This window comes from Ambystoma mexicanum, chromosome 8, assembly GCF_040938575.1.
Source record: "Ambystoma mexicanum isolate Mex_15411 chromosome 8, UKY_AmexF1_1, whole genome shotgun sequence".
In the NCBI taxonomy this organism is placed as follows: domain Eukaryota; kingdom Metazoa; phylum Chordata; class Amphibia; order Caudata; family Ambystomatidae; genus Ambystoma; species Ambystoma mexicanum.
The window spans coordinates 674354981-674372170 of NC_090929.1; the positions used below are offsets into that span (position 1 = coordinate 674354981).

The window sequence follows — 17190 nt, forward strand, 5'->3', positions numbered from 1 at the left end:
TCTTCTTTCTTGAAGATGAAGAGCAAGAGTGACGCAAATCACTCTTTCACATGCATCTCTTAGAATGCTTGGATTTTTTTCTCTGCCTTTCTGTAAATTTGTCTTTGATGGAATTCCAACCTTCAGAGGATTTTCTTTTCCAAGGGGTGGAGGACGGAGATTTTGAAACCGAAAGACCTACGGCAATCTTCAACTCTCTTTCCATCAATTGGCAAGAGCCACACTCAATGACTTTGTGGGTTTCGCCTAAGTACTAGAGACAAATCCTATGCGGATCATTGATCGACATCTTCGAATCATAGTCCGCACATCTCTTGAAGCCTGTATTCGCAATAGACATTGTGACAGTGTCACAGAAATTCAAGTTAGTTAGATGTTCGTCAGAGAAAATCGCAGAAGCGAGTCGAACTGTTCCGAGAGCATGCGGTGCATGCAGGAAAACGGAACTGAGAGAATGGGGCGCTGGGTGTGATATTTATATCATCATGGACATTACGTCCACACGTGGGAATGGTAACTGTCGAGGGGCATTGATGCTGATGCAGCACAGTGTCCCCTGCTGTCGATTTATTTTTCGGAGACTGCAAAGCAGGATATTAATATATCTAAGGTGAGGAAAGCATAGGAGGACACAATCCATTAGACACATCAAATTGAAAAAAGAAAAAAATGAAGGAACTCTGAAAGGTATGCAGTGTGGAAGTCCCCAAACCATCTAGCGCAAAGAAAAGAACACTAGGGGTGTGGACATTTACGATTGTGATTGCAGAAGTAACTAAGTAACTAAACAAATTGATGGACTTTTTTTTTTTTAGGAAAAATGGCTGCGGTCCTGTCCCCACAAATGGGCACTTCCATGAGAATGGAGGAAGGGGAATGGACGTAGGCGTAATACTAGCCTAAAAAGTATCGGAAATCCCCTGAAGCTAGATATTTCGAAGGAGCACATTGCAGGGTAATGTAACAGGCATTTTAAATTATTGAACATACTGGCAGACATAATAGAGAGGAAGCTGAGAAAAGAGAGCACTAAGGAAATGAAAAATGTTTGGGATTTTTTTCCTTTTGCTATTTTTTCCCTTAGTATATAAATGACAATTACACCTCGTCTGCTTTCTTTAAAATGTGAATTTTATTTAAAGTTGGTTAACGTGTGCCTTTAAAAAAGAAGGCATTTAATGTTACCAGGCAGTGATAGAAAATGTTTTTCCTTCACACATAGCATGTGAGCCGTTCATTACAGCGCACCAACTGGTGATTATTTGAGTGGGGGTAAGTTGTCATCTAATTGTTTTGTGTAGCAGACCTTAAACAAAAGTATATGAATCATGGTTTGGATTTGTTTCTATTGTTCCACCAGAGGAAGGTCAAATCTCAAAACATAGCATCACGCTAAGCAATGTACATAAGTCAGAACTGCATTAGGATTGACGTTGTCTAAGTCAAAATTGATTGTGAAATACAAAATGAACTTTGGAAAAAGAAGAATGCGTGTTCCATTTGCTATAGTAAGTCGAGTGTGTAAACCTACGAGTGTGTTGGAACAAAAAGCAGTGGTTATGACCAATTGTATACTGGCAAAGGTAAAGTCACAGCCGCTAGACACTGCACATCAGGTAATTAACTCACCCAGTTGTTGGAGATGCAAACAATAAGTGGGCATGAACCTTATCTCAATATAGAAGAATGCATTGTTGGACATATATGCCTCACTCGTGGGTTTTCCTATGCTGTTGCACATTTTTTTTCTTTCATAGAAAAACAAAGATCAACAGAGGCTGTGAGTATAAAATTCATCCATGTAATAGCCGTAGGAATAGAATAACGATAAGGACACCTAGTAAGGCCAAAATCTTTGCCAGATAGGGTAAAGTCTACGAAATACATGTATCTTAAAGGAAAGAGAAATACATGTATCATAAAGGAAAGAGTAATTATCCTCCGTAGGATGTCTTTGGCTCACTCCTATGCCTATGGAGCTAATATCCTTTACACAAGAGAACATTGAAAATTGCTCCTGAAGAAAGTACTAGAATAACTGTATAGGAACAGAAACATGTTGAGCTTGTGTTAAGAACAATGTATATATAAATATGTTGAATACTTTTTCCTTTACAGTATGAGCATAGACGGATGGTCTTTATGTAATGATTTGTTCCGATGAGGAGTCATGATTGATTCAAATAACTTAATTGGGGACATTTTATGAATATTAGATCATTTAGAATACATTTTTAAATGATCATTTCTTGTTAACTACAAAGGTTTGATTTACAATGAATATTGAGAGGTTAAACGAAAATATATTTGTGGGTAGGCTTTGACTCTCCATCCTATCTGGACAGGCAGGTCTATGTATTTGTTCTGTGGCAGAGGTTACTGCGCCACGCCTATATAAAAGTAACACACACTGTGCAGCCAGCATATCAATCATTCTTGTTCTAAGTCACCAGGCAAAGGACCAACATACATGTATGCTCAAAAGGCTTGTGTGCCAGAAATGAGAAAACAGAATTGAAATCTCAGGAAGTGGGGGTGCAAGTGTCTTGGTAAACAGATGCATAATGCTGTCGAAGAGCATCCTATGAAAAGAGCTAACAGGAGAACAAATCACTGGAAGATTCAACTTGGATATTGTCTCAAGCCAGGTCCAAACTGCAGGACAAAATATTGTCCAGGAACAAGGATAAAGCGTAACCTAGTGCTCAAGGGCTCAGTGACAGAAGCTGTTCTATTTACTGCAGTGCTGCGTTCCCGACTGTGTGGAGGATAGGAAAGTCATCCTGAGAGTTGCCAAGCAAGCAGGATGTAATGGGAAGGGGTAAAGGACCTCACATTCTGACTGACTCAACAGGTTCCGATCACATTGTGCAGAAGGAAGGGACCATTAAAGGACAGAGGATGACAGAGAACAATAACCAGTTTGGCAAGTAAGAATCTACCAGAGTTAGAAAGCAATTTCAGCCCATTTGGCATTTGTGTGCAATCCAGGAAGCGGGAGAAGCACAGGAAAAGTGAATCTCACGCGAAAAAAACATTTTTTCTTTCTTATCTATGAGGCATAATTTGGGCATCACTTTGCTGGCCTGAGATGTAAATAGGTTACTCAGAGGCAGAACCAAAGATGCAAACACTTGAAGACATCCTTTCAGGGGTAGCTACCAATGATGAGTGGAGACTCTGCACTCAGGTTCACAATGCTTGCAATGTGAAAGAACTGCATGTCATGTTCTGGGTAATGACCCCGTTTGAAGGTTGGATGGCCAGCAAAATTAGAATGCAATGGTCAGACGGCTTGGAACTTGGCAATCACTTTATGAAGGAGGGGTACTGGAGAAAAGGCACAAAATCCCGTTGCTCCACTCAATCTTGAACTCATCGCCTAATGATCCCTCTCCGAGGCCCATGCATGATGCAAACGATGGGCAAATCAGTCATTTCTTGTGGCAAGGAGATCGATTTGTGGAAAGCCCCACAGCTTGAAGATCTCTTGTAGGCTAGAGTGATGGCGCCCCCATTCATGATTCCCTATATTTAGTCTGCTGAGTCTGTCGGCTTCAGCATTCTCATCTCATGGGAGATGCACTACTATCAGACAGACTCTGTGGGAAATGGCCCATTAGCAAAAGTGGACAGCGAGGATACAAAGGTCCGGGGATCTGGTACCTCCCTGTTTGTTGGCATAGAACATAGAGGTCATACAGTCCGTACAAATGAACACAGCCTTGTTTTGAATGTGTGTTAGAAACAACTTGACAGCACTTCCATGTCCACACCCTAGATGGAAAGATCCTCCATTGTTTCATCCCTGCCCTCTAGAGATGGGTCAGAGGTGATGACAACAGAGGGAGATGGGGGTCTCCAAGAAGCACCCACCAAAAGATTTTGAAACTTCTGCCACCACAGGAGATCTCTGCTTAGATGTAATGAGAGGGTGACTTTGTCCTTCTGTGTTTTGTGGACAATTCTGTGCCAGGTGCACTTGAATGCATCTCATTTTCAGTCTGGCAAAATGTACTGAAAGAATGCATGTTGTCTGAAGATCCAGAAGCTTCTGAAACCACCAGGCAGTCGTTCTTTCCTTTGCTACAAAGTGGGAAGCTGCTGCACGTCTGTCTATTATCCGTTCCTGCGTGGGAATACTCTCGCTGAGACTGTGTCCCAACTGAAGCCGATAAATATCATGGGTTGGGGAAAGCTCCCATTTGGGGAGATTGATGGAGAACCCTGTCTCGAACAGGAACTTGATTAGGGTCTGAAGAGTTCTGGAACCCCTCAACAACCAGTTGTCTAGATATGGATACACATGTAGAAACTTCAGTATGAGCATGCCCGCTACAGCATTCATCAATTTCGTGAACACCCACGGAGCAGAAGTGAGGCCAAACAGCAGAACAGTGTATTGAAAGTGATCATTCATTACTGAAAAACACATTCATGTAAGCAACTATTAGATCCACCGAACAGATCCAATCTCCGACATTGAGCTGCCGTCAGGATCTTGAATATTTGTAGGGGAGGAAAAAGGTTCAGAAAAGACAGGTCCAGCACTAACATCATGCAAACCTTGTTCACTTTGGGCACTGAGAAAAAGTCCAAATAAAATCCCTGACCCTGTTCGGAGGTCGGGACTTGCTCCACTGCATTCATTTGAATGAGTTTCGATATTTCCAACAGAAGTGAGTGCCAGAGACTATCTGAATCAGAGGAGGAGAAGATGGGGGCAGAAAGGAAGAGGAAGATGAAAACCCCTTGAAATGATGGAAATTATCCCAGGGTCTGAAAAATGCAGACGGCAGGACTGAATGCTCAGTCGGCCGCCAACAGTAGGCCAGGACACAAACCGCTTTGTTTTTTATCTGTGGCAGCTGAAGAGGAGGGGTTGCATAGAAACCTTTATTCGACGTCCTAGGTTGTTTGTGCTGGTGCGTTCTTGGAGCCCTCTCAGTGTGACGACGATGTCTGTCTTGATAGCCTATCAACACTCCAAAGATTCTGGACCTAGAGTCTTGCCTGGAATGTGACTGTTGGAAATTCTTAGCCTGAGATTTGGTGAGGGCAGCCAAAGATTTTGCTCTAATAAAGCTAGAATGTGTCTTTTATGATTACCCATCCGTAGAGGCATAGAATAAGTTAATGGCATCAAATGGCAGGTCTAATATTGAGTCTTACACTCCTGTGAAAATCTGTTAGGCCTCATACAGGCAGTGTGCCTCATATGGTGAGGAGGGCAAAGCGTTTGACTTGGAAGCAAGACAACGCTGCGCAACAAAGGTATGAATACCGATCCCATGCTTAGAAACCAATCTATGGTATTAAGCGCATTATAAAAGAAAAACTATAATAATTATACTATCCCTTCCAAAGCAGATTCCCCCAACTAGTGGTGTGTCTATGGTGACAGGTGGACTGAAAGTGGTGCTACGCTACCTGCTTTGCTGATGCATAGCCTGACTTAAATGCTGCCTGTTTATCTGGCGGAAGGTCCGGTAAAAAGTTGGCAATTTTTATGCTATAGACAATGAATGGCCATTGCCAACACAGCATCAGTGTTTGCTTGTCTTGGATGTAATGAAGAGTTGGAGTAAACGTTTCCTCAATAGGCTTCTAAAATTCTGTCTTCCTTAGACAACAGAGTGGAGGAAGTCGATGAACCAGAAGATGATGATATTTTTCCATAAAGGAAAGCCACAGCAACATCAGAATAGAGAGGTTATGGATGAAGTGTAAGCTGAGGTGTGTCCGAGGCAACCTGTCTGTGTCTAGCCTCAATCGTTTTACTTGTGGGTAAGCAGGAGTGCTGCTTTTGACATGTTTTTGTTGCTCATGCCAGGACTTCTTTTTGTAAAAGGATGACACCCCTGTGGCTTGCATTGCCAGTACCTCAGCTAAAACAGCACCTTCAGATTGGACTTCTGGGGGAAGGGATACCTAGAAATGAGGATATTCCAGCCACCCGATCATGGAAGGATCTCGCCGAGGATGGCAAGTCCTCCTCGTCTGCTTCATTATCAGTGCCAGGTATTGTAGTGGAGGGTTCAGTCTAGTCTGGAACGGATAAACCTTTGACAGGAGCTGGGTCCAAAAGAGAAGGTGAAGGAACCCTAGGCGGCCCTGACACACCTGTACTGTAGGAGGTTGAGGTAACTGTGGAGCTTGGTCCAGCACAGGTGTAGAAGAAACTGTCACCGGCAGAACAGGAGGTGGGAGGATTTCTTTTATGATGGACTTAAGTAAATCAGTCATTTTACTTGGTCTCATTGCCCCATTAGCCCCATAAACCTTGTGTGAAAAAGTGTCCTCACTAGACTGAGTAGACAAGGGTGCAGAGGCTGAAGAAGTGATGACAGGTAGGAAGCCAGCAGGGAGCCGACTATGAGTCCAAATACCTAAGGGCTGGGGGCAAAGGTGGATATGATGTGCACCAAGAGGTCTGCATAAATGACCATTGGCTGCTCAGCAAAAACGAATGGCTAGTGGCAGTGGTTGGTAAACTCACTACAGGATGTGGATAATGTCATCAAGTAGGGCCTGTGGCCATCTCCGAGGGGGGCTGGGGCTGGGGCATATGAAGAGATGCAGGGCTCAGTGTGCGTCTCATGTCTGGCTGCCATTTAATGGTAGCACTTAAGATGTTGCATCTCTGGGGTGCGCAGGAAACTTCAGTCAGGCGTGGAGCCCTTGTGAACAGGGTTCAAAGAAGCCTCAGGAAAACATGCAGTGTTTGCAATGAGGAACTCAAGCAGGTAGGCGATCTGCCCTCAGAGATGTGATCTCCATTAGTCTCGGCACATGAAAGCATACCCTTGGGTCAAGGCCCAGTGAAAGAGCTGCTTCACCCTTCGGCTACTTGGCCCATATAATCCTTTTTGGGCTTGCACCAGGCATGAGAGTCTTCAGGCCCCTCGGTTCTTGCGCCGGTAGAAATAGCCCTATTGGCCTTGGGGAGCCCCCAGGACACAATGATGATGCCGAAGAGTCGTAAGGCCGACCCCTCTCAGCAGAGGAAGCCTTTTGCGGAGGTGAACTAGAGAAGGAGGGGGAAACACTTCCTTTGCCTTAATGCTTCTTTGACACAAAGCAATTCAGGTGATCAAGAAATCACCCTCCAACACTAAAGGGCATTTTTTAAGGCTCTGGTAGCAGTGCGCCACACGCGATGCATTCGTCATACTGGTGATCAGCCCCGAGGCACTCCAGACAATAGTGCATGCAGGTTTGAAGCCAGGAAGGGGCCCTTGCACACCTCCGAAAATGTAAAGGGGAAAGCATTGTTGCGGTGCTAAAGGCACCATCCCGTCACCAGTTTTGGACGCCCATACTGTATGGGGGAAAGAGGACAGGACATTGGAGTAAAGGGCATGTACCGCTATCCTCTTCTGCCCCTGTAATTTTTCATTCCAGCCTCCTACTCCTATCGGAAACTGAAGCACTTCCGGATCTGACCTCCTGCATCTGTTACCCTACTCTGCAAGACAGTAACTCTCTCTAAAGTCGACACAGACAGGGGTAGGTGTATGTGTGGGGAACCATACTAGTCTCCAGTGAGTTTTCCTGTACATAACAAGGAGTCTGCAAGAAGACGAAAATGGGTTGCTTGTGGCAGGCGGGCCATTAATGGAGTCCCTTGGCAGACAACTCCCAATACAACCTGCTCACACAGGCTAAAAAGCTAAAGTGTAAGGCCAAGAACAATACTACAAAGTAGGGAAGAAGGTCAAGCTCAAGTTGCCATGGTTCTGGGTAAATGGGATGTATCAAGAAAGGATAATGTTTTAGCGACTCAGTATGGCCAAGAATGGAAAGTGGAGTGTGGAGCCAAGGTGTGCTCTGACAAGGACTTTACTTAAGAGGAAGAGTGTACTATTTAGTAAGAAGGGGTGGGTGATTTGAGGCGAGAAGAGGGAGGAGTAACTGGGGATTTCAGTGGTGGGAACACATCTGTGCAATGTTTACCAGCAGCACGGCATAGAAACTGTGCCAGTAGTATGGGTTCCTGGATTCAGAGATGTATTTTCTTTGTATGCATTGGGAGGAGTGCTCCATTGTGTTGATGGGAGCAGGTCAGAGCATGAGGTCAGATGGGATGTGGCGGAAGGGAACAGTGGCTGGCAAGGACTGTGCCAAGACAGGGGGCCTCACTCCGAGTAGGGCGGTAAGGGATACCGGGCACCGGTAAGAAGACCGGTGCCGGTAATCCATTACCGCCCTACTACGAGGTCCCTTAGCGGGTCCCTCCTTTAACGCCTGGTCTGACCAGGCGTTATGGACGGGACCCGTTAAGGGACTTCAGAGCTAATTGCGGCACCGTTATTAGCGCCTTCCCCATTCCCATTGAGCCTTATGGGGGCTCAAATGGGAATGGGGAATGGCTTTTTCAATGGGGATTTACCGGTCCTGCAAAGGTCGGACTACACTGGTAAGTCCCCATTGAACCAGACCGGTGCCGGAACCGTTATTGGAGACAGTCATGGTGCAAATAGCACCATGACTACCTCCAATCTCGGAATGAGGGCCAGGGTTTTGAGAATAACAAGTGTGCATGATTGCTGCACATAGGTGGTATTAGTTTGATCTTACCCGCATTCTGAGAAGGTGTCCAGTGTCGTTAGTGGAATTGAGTAATGGAGCAGAATCTCAAACTTAGTGATTCCTTAAACCCAATAGTTTAGTTTAGTTTATTAATATACTTATATTCAATCGGCTGTGTATATACAACAAATATATTACAATCACAACATCCAAGTAAAAACAAATTATAAAACATTAAAACATACTATTTTCACATCATTATCCAATAGTTGTCATATAGCTCAAAACAATTTAAAAGGTCAATAATACGTAGATAAAATGACACCATAAAGTAGATGAGGATGCAATCATCACCTTTCATAAAATGATACCACAAGTTGGAGAGATTACTTGTGTCAAGCGAATTGCCATAGGACTTTAAGAACTTGAAACAGAATTCTGATAGGCTAGCACAACATACCATCAGCTGTTCCACGGGCTCGATGACCTCACAACCACACAAAGACGACACATTCGCATAGTTCTGCTCAGTCCCATCCCCTCTCCCCCTTTATTTCCAAAGCTTTACAAGTGTTACATTTCAGGATAAGGTACAATCTAAATGTTAAGTAGAGGCTTGCAGGGCTGAATTTCACACAAAAAGTCTCGCAATGACGTGGCACACGCAGAGCGCTCCATTCAGCTGCCTTGTTGCCATCCGTGCAGCAGGAGGCCTCGTTGCAGCGTCTGAATCACTCTACCAAATGGCTGTTGGTATCCTTCGATCCAGTGCTGCAGTGCCCTTCTCCACTGCCCACCGGGGAGCTGTCCACCACTCTGCATGACTTAAGTGTTTTGTTAGGAAGTACGAAGAGCGCGTGCTGCCTGTGGTGTACAAGAAACACCCTCTGCGCCCAGCGTGGTGCTTCACAGCTTTCCCACTCAACCTGCAGTCTTTCCCGTCTTCCCTTCTAACTGTGCCTGCGGGAGCCTTTTCTATATGCTGGGGAATGGTGTATCCAGCGCTGTGGTTTGGAGGGGGGAGTTGGGGGTCGCAGTAATGCCTACCACTTTTGGTTCCTTTAAGATTTAATGTTACTAATGTGTCTTGCTTTTCAGACCCGCCAGAGCGCCGTGGACCACTCCGGTGGTGACAGTGCGCGGTATAAATCCCCTTTAACATAAAATAACATATATACTCCAAACTGAATACTTTGGTTTACTTCTCTTTCCCACACGCCTTTATAATATTCAGTGTCAATGCCCATGGCGGCGATCTGTAATGTAACCTCACAGGCCAGGCATTTCCTCTATGATTGGCCCAGTCTGCTGAAGCGCACACATACCCCAGTGTAGCCATTCCCTACCCGCTTGCACGCACCAGGATTCTTAGGCTAAGTATCTAATTCTCATGAAGGTACTGTCCAATAACTTCACTGCTCCAGTCATTATAAACAGCTGTGCTTTGTGCCAACTGTCAATATGTTCTCACCACTCTGTGCTTTTGGAGTGATCTATTTGAACTGCTGCTAGTAGCAATGCAAATCTTATTCTCAGGCTCATGCGTCACAAGGCCCCTGGCTCTACCCCTGTGCTGTGCACGGCTCACGCCTCTGCCGCATGGACATCGCTGCGCAGGGCTTGCACATCTGATGACGGTCACGGGCATCGTAGTTCGGCGGTTGGGCGAAGTGCTTCCACCTCCTTTTTCTGCCGCAAGGCCCACTCAGTGCAGGCCCTTTAACTTTGAGGATGGGCCTGCGCCGCGCCAGCTAGCCACCTTTTTCACTAGGCGCACGTGCGAAAACTCATTGATGCAGGACCCCGGGGCATCCCTGTGAACGAAGCACATCTGAACATTACTGTAGTTCTTAGAGGTCCAAGTTCAATGCTGGGTTGGGACTACGGCCAGCGCAGTAAAAGGGACGGAGCACGACAGGGCGGGGCTCCGGCTAAGCATGTCTTGCCCCCGTCGCGAGCATCCACTATCAAGCAGCGTTTTGAAGAATCTGCAGCACTGACGAGTCTTCTAAAAGCAGTCCATTGAAGCAGAGGTAGCTTGTGCCAACTCGGGTTTCAGAACAGGATATTCTCAGCGAGATCTGTCCGGAAGCCACGTACATTTATGTACCAGCGACGCAGGTTGCAACAAATAGACACTTTCAGTAGACTCCGCACGTGCACATGAATACAGAAACAGCCAACGCCTCAGACACGTGTTGTGCACTGTTCAGACTGGCATATATGTCCTGCAAAGTGTAGAATGTTTTCTTAGTGTGAGTAGTGTGACCAATTAAAACTGCAGAGCCCAACATCCACTATTCATACAAAATGGTTTCTTATTGAATCACAATAATTATAAGACATGTTTCAAATGTAAAATTCTGGACATACTTATCGCCCCATAATGCTCTTTGCTTTTATGCAAAAGATATACTGTATTGTGACCGCCCCTACTCCCCACGGGCCCGCCTCTCCTCCCCACGGGCCCGCCCCTCCAAATATGAGAGATTTCCCTGAGTACATTTTTCCCATTTCTATCACTGAGCTTTACTTGAGACACTGGAGGTCATTACGTTCGCAGAGCTCTCAAGTTTCTCAAGGCCTTGCGCGAGAAGGCAACCCAGTCCTGTTTTTCCTTGTCATTCTGGAACTTGTAGTTTTCCATTTCACATGGGAAAGAAAACAACTACAAGCCCCAGAATCCAATGGGATAACAAGCAGGACTGGATGGTTCTCTCACACATGGCTACAGGAAACTTTACAGCTCTGCTTCTGCTTAAAGGGAGCAAAAAGGATAGAGGCAGTACAAGCATGTCTTGCCTGTGCAATATTGTGTACTTGTTACTCTGGAAAGGCTGAACTCTCCTGCTTTTTTCCTGCTGCCTTTGAACTCTGTTCCTGCTTTGGCACATTTTCTGGCAAACTCAGCCAGTTTGGATTGGTAGGTGCGTCTGAACATAATCTTCAGGTGTGGGACTGTGTAGGTAATATCTGTTCTCAGGTTATCTAGTGTGACCCTGATAGGTTAAGGCTTTCAATGGTTCAGGGTCGGAGTCGTGTTGATGTGGTGTCCTAGTGGATCTGCCTTGGTGAGCACCAAAAGATATCTACAACTCCAATCTGCCATTGGACCATTGTGATGGCAGTCTATTCCATTTATTGCACACCGGTCTCCAGTCAAGATTCCAAGGCAGACGAGGTTTCGACAATTCCAGCCTGGATTTGCAAAGGGGGTTAGCTTGCGTACCTATCAACCCTTTTCTAAGTCCAGGTTCTGAACTGCTTAGAATAAGTTTCTGTATTCGCCACGCCGATGGTAAAGAAACACGTGAACCTGTTGCTTGCTCTTCTCAATGTATTGACTCTTGGGACGGACCTCTTGTTACACCATGAGGTAACTGACAGAGTAATTGGGGCACCTCATCACTGGGAATGCAGCCACCTTGAACCAAGTAGAGTGAATCTTAAAGCTATGCTGCAGGCTTCTTTCACTTACAAGCAACTAGTCTGCGTAGGAGCCCTCAGGATGTCTGCATTCACACTTTTCTGACAAAGGCTCATGAGCTCACACCGAAGCGAAGGGCACATTACCCGAGACAGGCGAGATGAATCTTTACAGCAGAAAATGTCCTCCAGAGAAGGACATAAAAGAAGACAGAAGGACAGAGGGTGTAGCCTCGAAATAGTGAGGATTTCACAACTGCATCAGAGTACAATTGAGTCCATGATCTGTGTGCCACCCTTTCAAAGAAACCTTGACGCTACAGCCAAAGAAAATCTTACAACATAAATAATCCAAGAACAGGAAGTGCTTATTGAATGCAAGAAAAAAGATGTCTTTGCTTTTTAAGTAGAGTTTGATCCAAAATATCCAGCTTACAATATTTAAAACTTTCCATATCAATGGTATTGCATTTTCTCTATAAAAATCACAATGGCAATGCCTCTACATGGTGCCAAATATTTTGGTGAATACATATAATTGTCTCCGTTTAGTTCTGGATATGTACCAGAACCTACCTGCAACATCCTTACCAGTTTGCATGATGCCCAGTTAGCACATCATTGCTGACTTTCAGTAAACTGACTTACTGTATCGTTATCAGTTTGCATTATACCTCGTTATTAAACTACATCATGCCCACTTAGCAGACTATTTCTAGTGTCCATTATGCCCAGTTGGAACATCATGGCAGATTGTCTAGTTTACTTAATGCCCAGTTTGCACCTAATTTTCAGTTTCCATTAGGCCCCACGTCATGCCTGGTGCTATTATGCTCACTTAACACATCGATGCCGACCTTAACTTCCCTTTCCTAACAGGTTTTAACTTCTGTTGCCGTTGTTGGAGAAAAAGAGCCAATGCTCCCCATGGTGGTGGTGTTGAGCCTAGACAGGCGGTGAGGCTGCAAAAAGTGTAAGGCACATCAGTCAGGGGTAGTTTGCACCATCAGGCGCAGCCCATCCCAGGAAGCCTGTAAGCAGACAGGTGTGGTGTCTGTTTACAGGCTGTCCCAGTCCTCCAGTGCTTGTGCACTTCCAACGATCTCTGCCTCAATGCCAACAAGTCTGAGATCCTTCCTATTGGGACCCCTGCTTCCCCTTTCTTCTGGCCATCCTCTATGGGCTCTCCTCCTTCTTCATTTGAAGCCAGAAACCTTGAAGTCACCATCGACTCCTCTCTCTCCCTTATCCCTCACATTCAGGACATTGCCAAGAAGTCCCACTTTCAACTCCACCCCCTCAAAGGAATTCTTCCCTTTCTCACTTTTCCCTAGAAGATCAATGTTACCAGAGCTCTGGTTCTCTCTAGCTAGACTACTGCACTAACCTTCTCTTGAATCTACCTTCTTCCTCCTTATGACCCCTTTAGCTAATCCAGAATAGGACAGCAAGATTTAACCATGGCCTCAAACCCAGGGACCGCATCTCTCCTGCCCTAAAAACACTTCACTGGCTCCAGGTTTCTGCAAGGATCAAGTTCAAATCCCTCTGCATCAACCATAAAGCTGCCTGGGGCCGGGGACCACGCTAACCCCAACTTGCTCTCCCTAAAAACTCTCCCTCTAGACCTCTAGGTTCCTCGGGTACCAACTCTCTGTGTGTCAAGCATTTCGCTAAACAGGGGGCCGGTGACCTATCTCTTTCCTCAGCTGGCTCCCCCTCATGGAACAGCGTACCCATCCCTCGTCTTGAGCCGGATATCCTCAAATTCCGGAAGCTGCTCAAGACATTCCTTTTCACCTTCTCTTTCCCTTCTTCCCTCCTCTGCTAATTCCACAGCTGCTGAGATTGATGACCAGGGCCCTTATGTGTCCTTCGGGGCCCTGGCCTCCCACACCCAATCACCTTCAACCTCCGCCCACCCACAGCACTTGCCTTGGCACTCACTGGCAAGGCAATATATGGTGCTCAAGGGTGAAACATATTGTGCAAAAAATGAACTGGACACCAACTATCATAAATCAAAGAATGTTACTAAAGACGGGATACAGGATGCACAGGAGCTTCTAGCTGAGAGGGACAAATGCTTGAGCCAGCATCCGAAATGGTCATGTTTATCCATTGATACTTGTATACCAAACTGCAAGTAGGAAAACTCAATACTGTGGAGATTTTAGCATAAGCAAAATACAAAGTATACTTTTTGGGTAGTTATATATTCTGAATGTCCTTGCTTTCAGTATACAAATCCCTGCAAAACACATAACAAATCGTGTAGAATTTGCTGCATATTTAGGTAAAACATCAAACATTGGATAGAAGCTATTTTTGACGGTATCTAGTCATTGCATCGAATTAAAAAACATTGAATTCCTTATCATAGGAAAAAATGCATCGAAAAAAGCATTGAATGCATTTTCTGTAAGGTAAAGTGTTTATTTTAATTATAACGTGGTTTAAAGGTTAAAAAAAGGGGTTTAGGGTGACCCCCCATTAAAAAAATGAAAAAAAATGCATCTGATGCTTTTTTTGATGCATTTCTTTCGATGGCAAGGCATTCCCTGCTTTTTAATTCGATGCAATGACTATGAACCACTTTGAAACATCGTTGGTCAGAAACGAAAAGAACCTAAAAAAAAACAAGATGATAACAATTAATTTAAGACTCACCACAGGAGAAACGAATGCCAATAGCAGATCAAAGACAAGCCTGCTAAAAGCACCAAATTCATTATGAAAATAAAGATCTCCCAGCAGAGACAATTGAATGAAGACACCTTTCAAAAAAAGTATCACAAAACCCCTAGTTATACGCATAGCAATGAAAATTGGTCACCCCGAGCTAAACATAACCACTCAAACGTTTTGCCACAATTTTGGCTAAAACATTGAAATAATATTATTTATTATAGAGCTCTCCATTTGCTCTATTATGAAACCTGTTTTCAGACATTTCAGTGGATGAGTGTGCAGCTTGGATTATGATGGCATCAGCTCCACAGACAGGGTACCGCTAATCGGGTTATCTGCTGTTTGCAGATAATTTGCTGTCATTAGCAATTATCCCTCCTTCTCATCTCTACATCCTTAACGTATTTAGCCAATTTACTAAGATGGAAACCGAAAAATGTGCTTATGGCCCGCAGTGGTGACCGTGACAGGCAAGACGGCTAAGCAGACAACCAGTTATGGACAACGTTAATTTTTTTAACTTAAAACATAATCAAAGCATGTTTTTTGATGGCAGTAAAAATAGTTTTTTCTAAAGTGTAACAAGAATCAGCTGATTCATCTGAAGCACACATATATTAGGCAAGATTCACTCATTGTGCTCAGTTCATAAATCAAAAAGAGTCTAGTATTGAATCCGCCAGGGATAATTTGATATTTTTACCTTGAGTAGCTCCCTTGGAAAATCACTGCCGCCATTCAGTCCTTCCAGATTTCCAATAAACTCGCAACATGACATCCTCTTCCCAATATTCTGAATAAAGCAAGGAGACAGAGAGAAGGAGTCAGCAGAATTGTGAGAACTGCATGTGGGCAAGTATATTTGGGGTCAAGGAGCTTTGGCTTGTGGTGGCAGGAAAATGGTTAATGGTAAACTCACTGATGGGTATCTGCATCCCACATGTGCACGAGGCAGGTATTTCTTTAACATAGCCCTAATAACAATGTCAACCAGCCGAGGACATTTTGTAACACAGAAAAAGAAGAATGAAGAATGCCTAGCAAAAATTGCCAATATTAAATAACTGTTTGGTACTGCCTAATCTTATAAACACAATGCCTATCTTGCTTCAGCTGTTGTGCATTCTTTATTGATTTTTAGAATATTATGTTTTAAAACTTGAGCAAACAGGATGTCATACCACATTAACAATTATCACCTTCACCGATCCCCATCAACTACTTTTCGCCTCTATCGAACCTTACCCTCATAACAGCCCTACCCAGAAAGAAAGAAAGAAAGAAAGAAAGAAAGAAAGAAAGAAAGAAAGAAAGAAAGAAAGAAAGAAAGAAAGAAAGAAAGAAAGAAAGAAAGAAAGAAAGAAAGAAAGAAAGAAAGAAAAAAGAAACCCTACAGCTTAAAAGCACTGATATGATATTGGGAAAAAGAGGTGAGCACTAGTTTGGAACACTCCCAGTGCTTCGCTCTGTAATAGAATGAATTAGATTATTTGAGCCGCACTGTCCCGGCCAGTTGGAGGCGGTGCCCTAGCCTCCTTTTGTGAAGAGTATAGGGTACTGTCCCGGATCTGTGCACTTTTTTGGGGGAAAGCATAAGTATCCACACACATGGTATAGTGTAAACCACTTGGGCTTTTTTATTTGTAAAACAGGCATGTTGTCCATGTGTGGTCAGCTGACGTGTTTCGACCTCTGGGGTCTTTATCAAGGCTAGTGTTTCGATTTATGGCCACGTGTTTTGGCCAGTTCTGCCCTGTATAGGTTGTGGAAGGTGTGCTCCTGTGCCGGTTTTTGATGAGTTACCACGTGTACACCATATAGCTTCTAGGGATATATTACAGGTTGAATTTGTGGATGATCAAATACCTGGGTTTAGTTCAAATTTACTTTGCTTCAAATATGATAGAAACAATGGTGCTAGATGAAGCAGCTTCACTTTTGTACATGGGGTATGATATTTTCTCGTCCTGGGGGTAAGCCACAGGGGGGAACAAGTGACAGGTGCGAAGGTTGTGCCAAGTGTGGAAGTAAAGAATAGGTTTGAAACGCTACTCATCCATATAAGATAGGATGAGAGCTCAGGGCGTTGTGTGAAAGCGTCTTCTGTGATGAATTTCCCAGAGGAAAAAGCCAGGGATTGTGCCTCTATTGTTAACACTTTATGCTCACGTAAGTCCCAAACAAGTTTGTGTAATTGAGATGGTGAGGCACATTATCTGAGCTTTTTCTCCTGTAACTCAAGAGGTTTCTCATATTTGCTGCAGTACTCTAATCAGAAGATCTTTGGAAATCATGTGTCAGTAATTTGCCTACAAGAAACATGGCTTGTGGATGTACCAATTATGGATGGGTTCATAGTTAAGTTTGTTAGAGCACACAAGGGCCCAATGGGGAGACCCCTTGGTGGTCTTCTGTGTGCTGTCCGTGTTAATATTGGTTGAGGAATGAGAGACGGAGCAACAGGATATTTTATCAGTTCGATTGAGTTGGAGAGAGGATAAGACGGGTGCCCTAACAAACAGTTTATTGTTAAACATCAAT

General features: G+C 44.3%; 1 protein-coding gene across 5 annotated transcripts in view; it reads right to left on the bottom strand.

Moving 5' to 3' along the window:
• PSD (pleckstrin and Sec7 domain containing) overlaps positions 1-17190 on the bottom strand; it is a 1402592-nt gene that overhangs the window by 603231 nt on the left and 782171 nt on the right. For all 5 annotated transcript variants that reach the window (XM_069610471.1, XM_069610469.1, XM_069610470.1 and 2 more), the window contains exon 10: positions 15353-15442. In XM_069610471.1, the coding sequence (XP_069466572.1) occupies positions 15353-15442 (90 nt within the window). The remainder of the gene's footprint in view (positions 1-15352; positions 15443-17190) is intronic.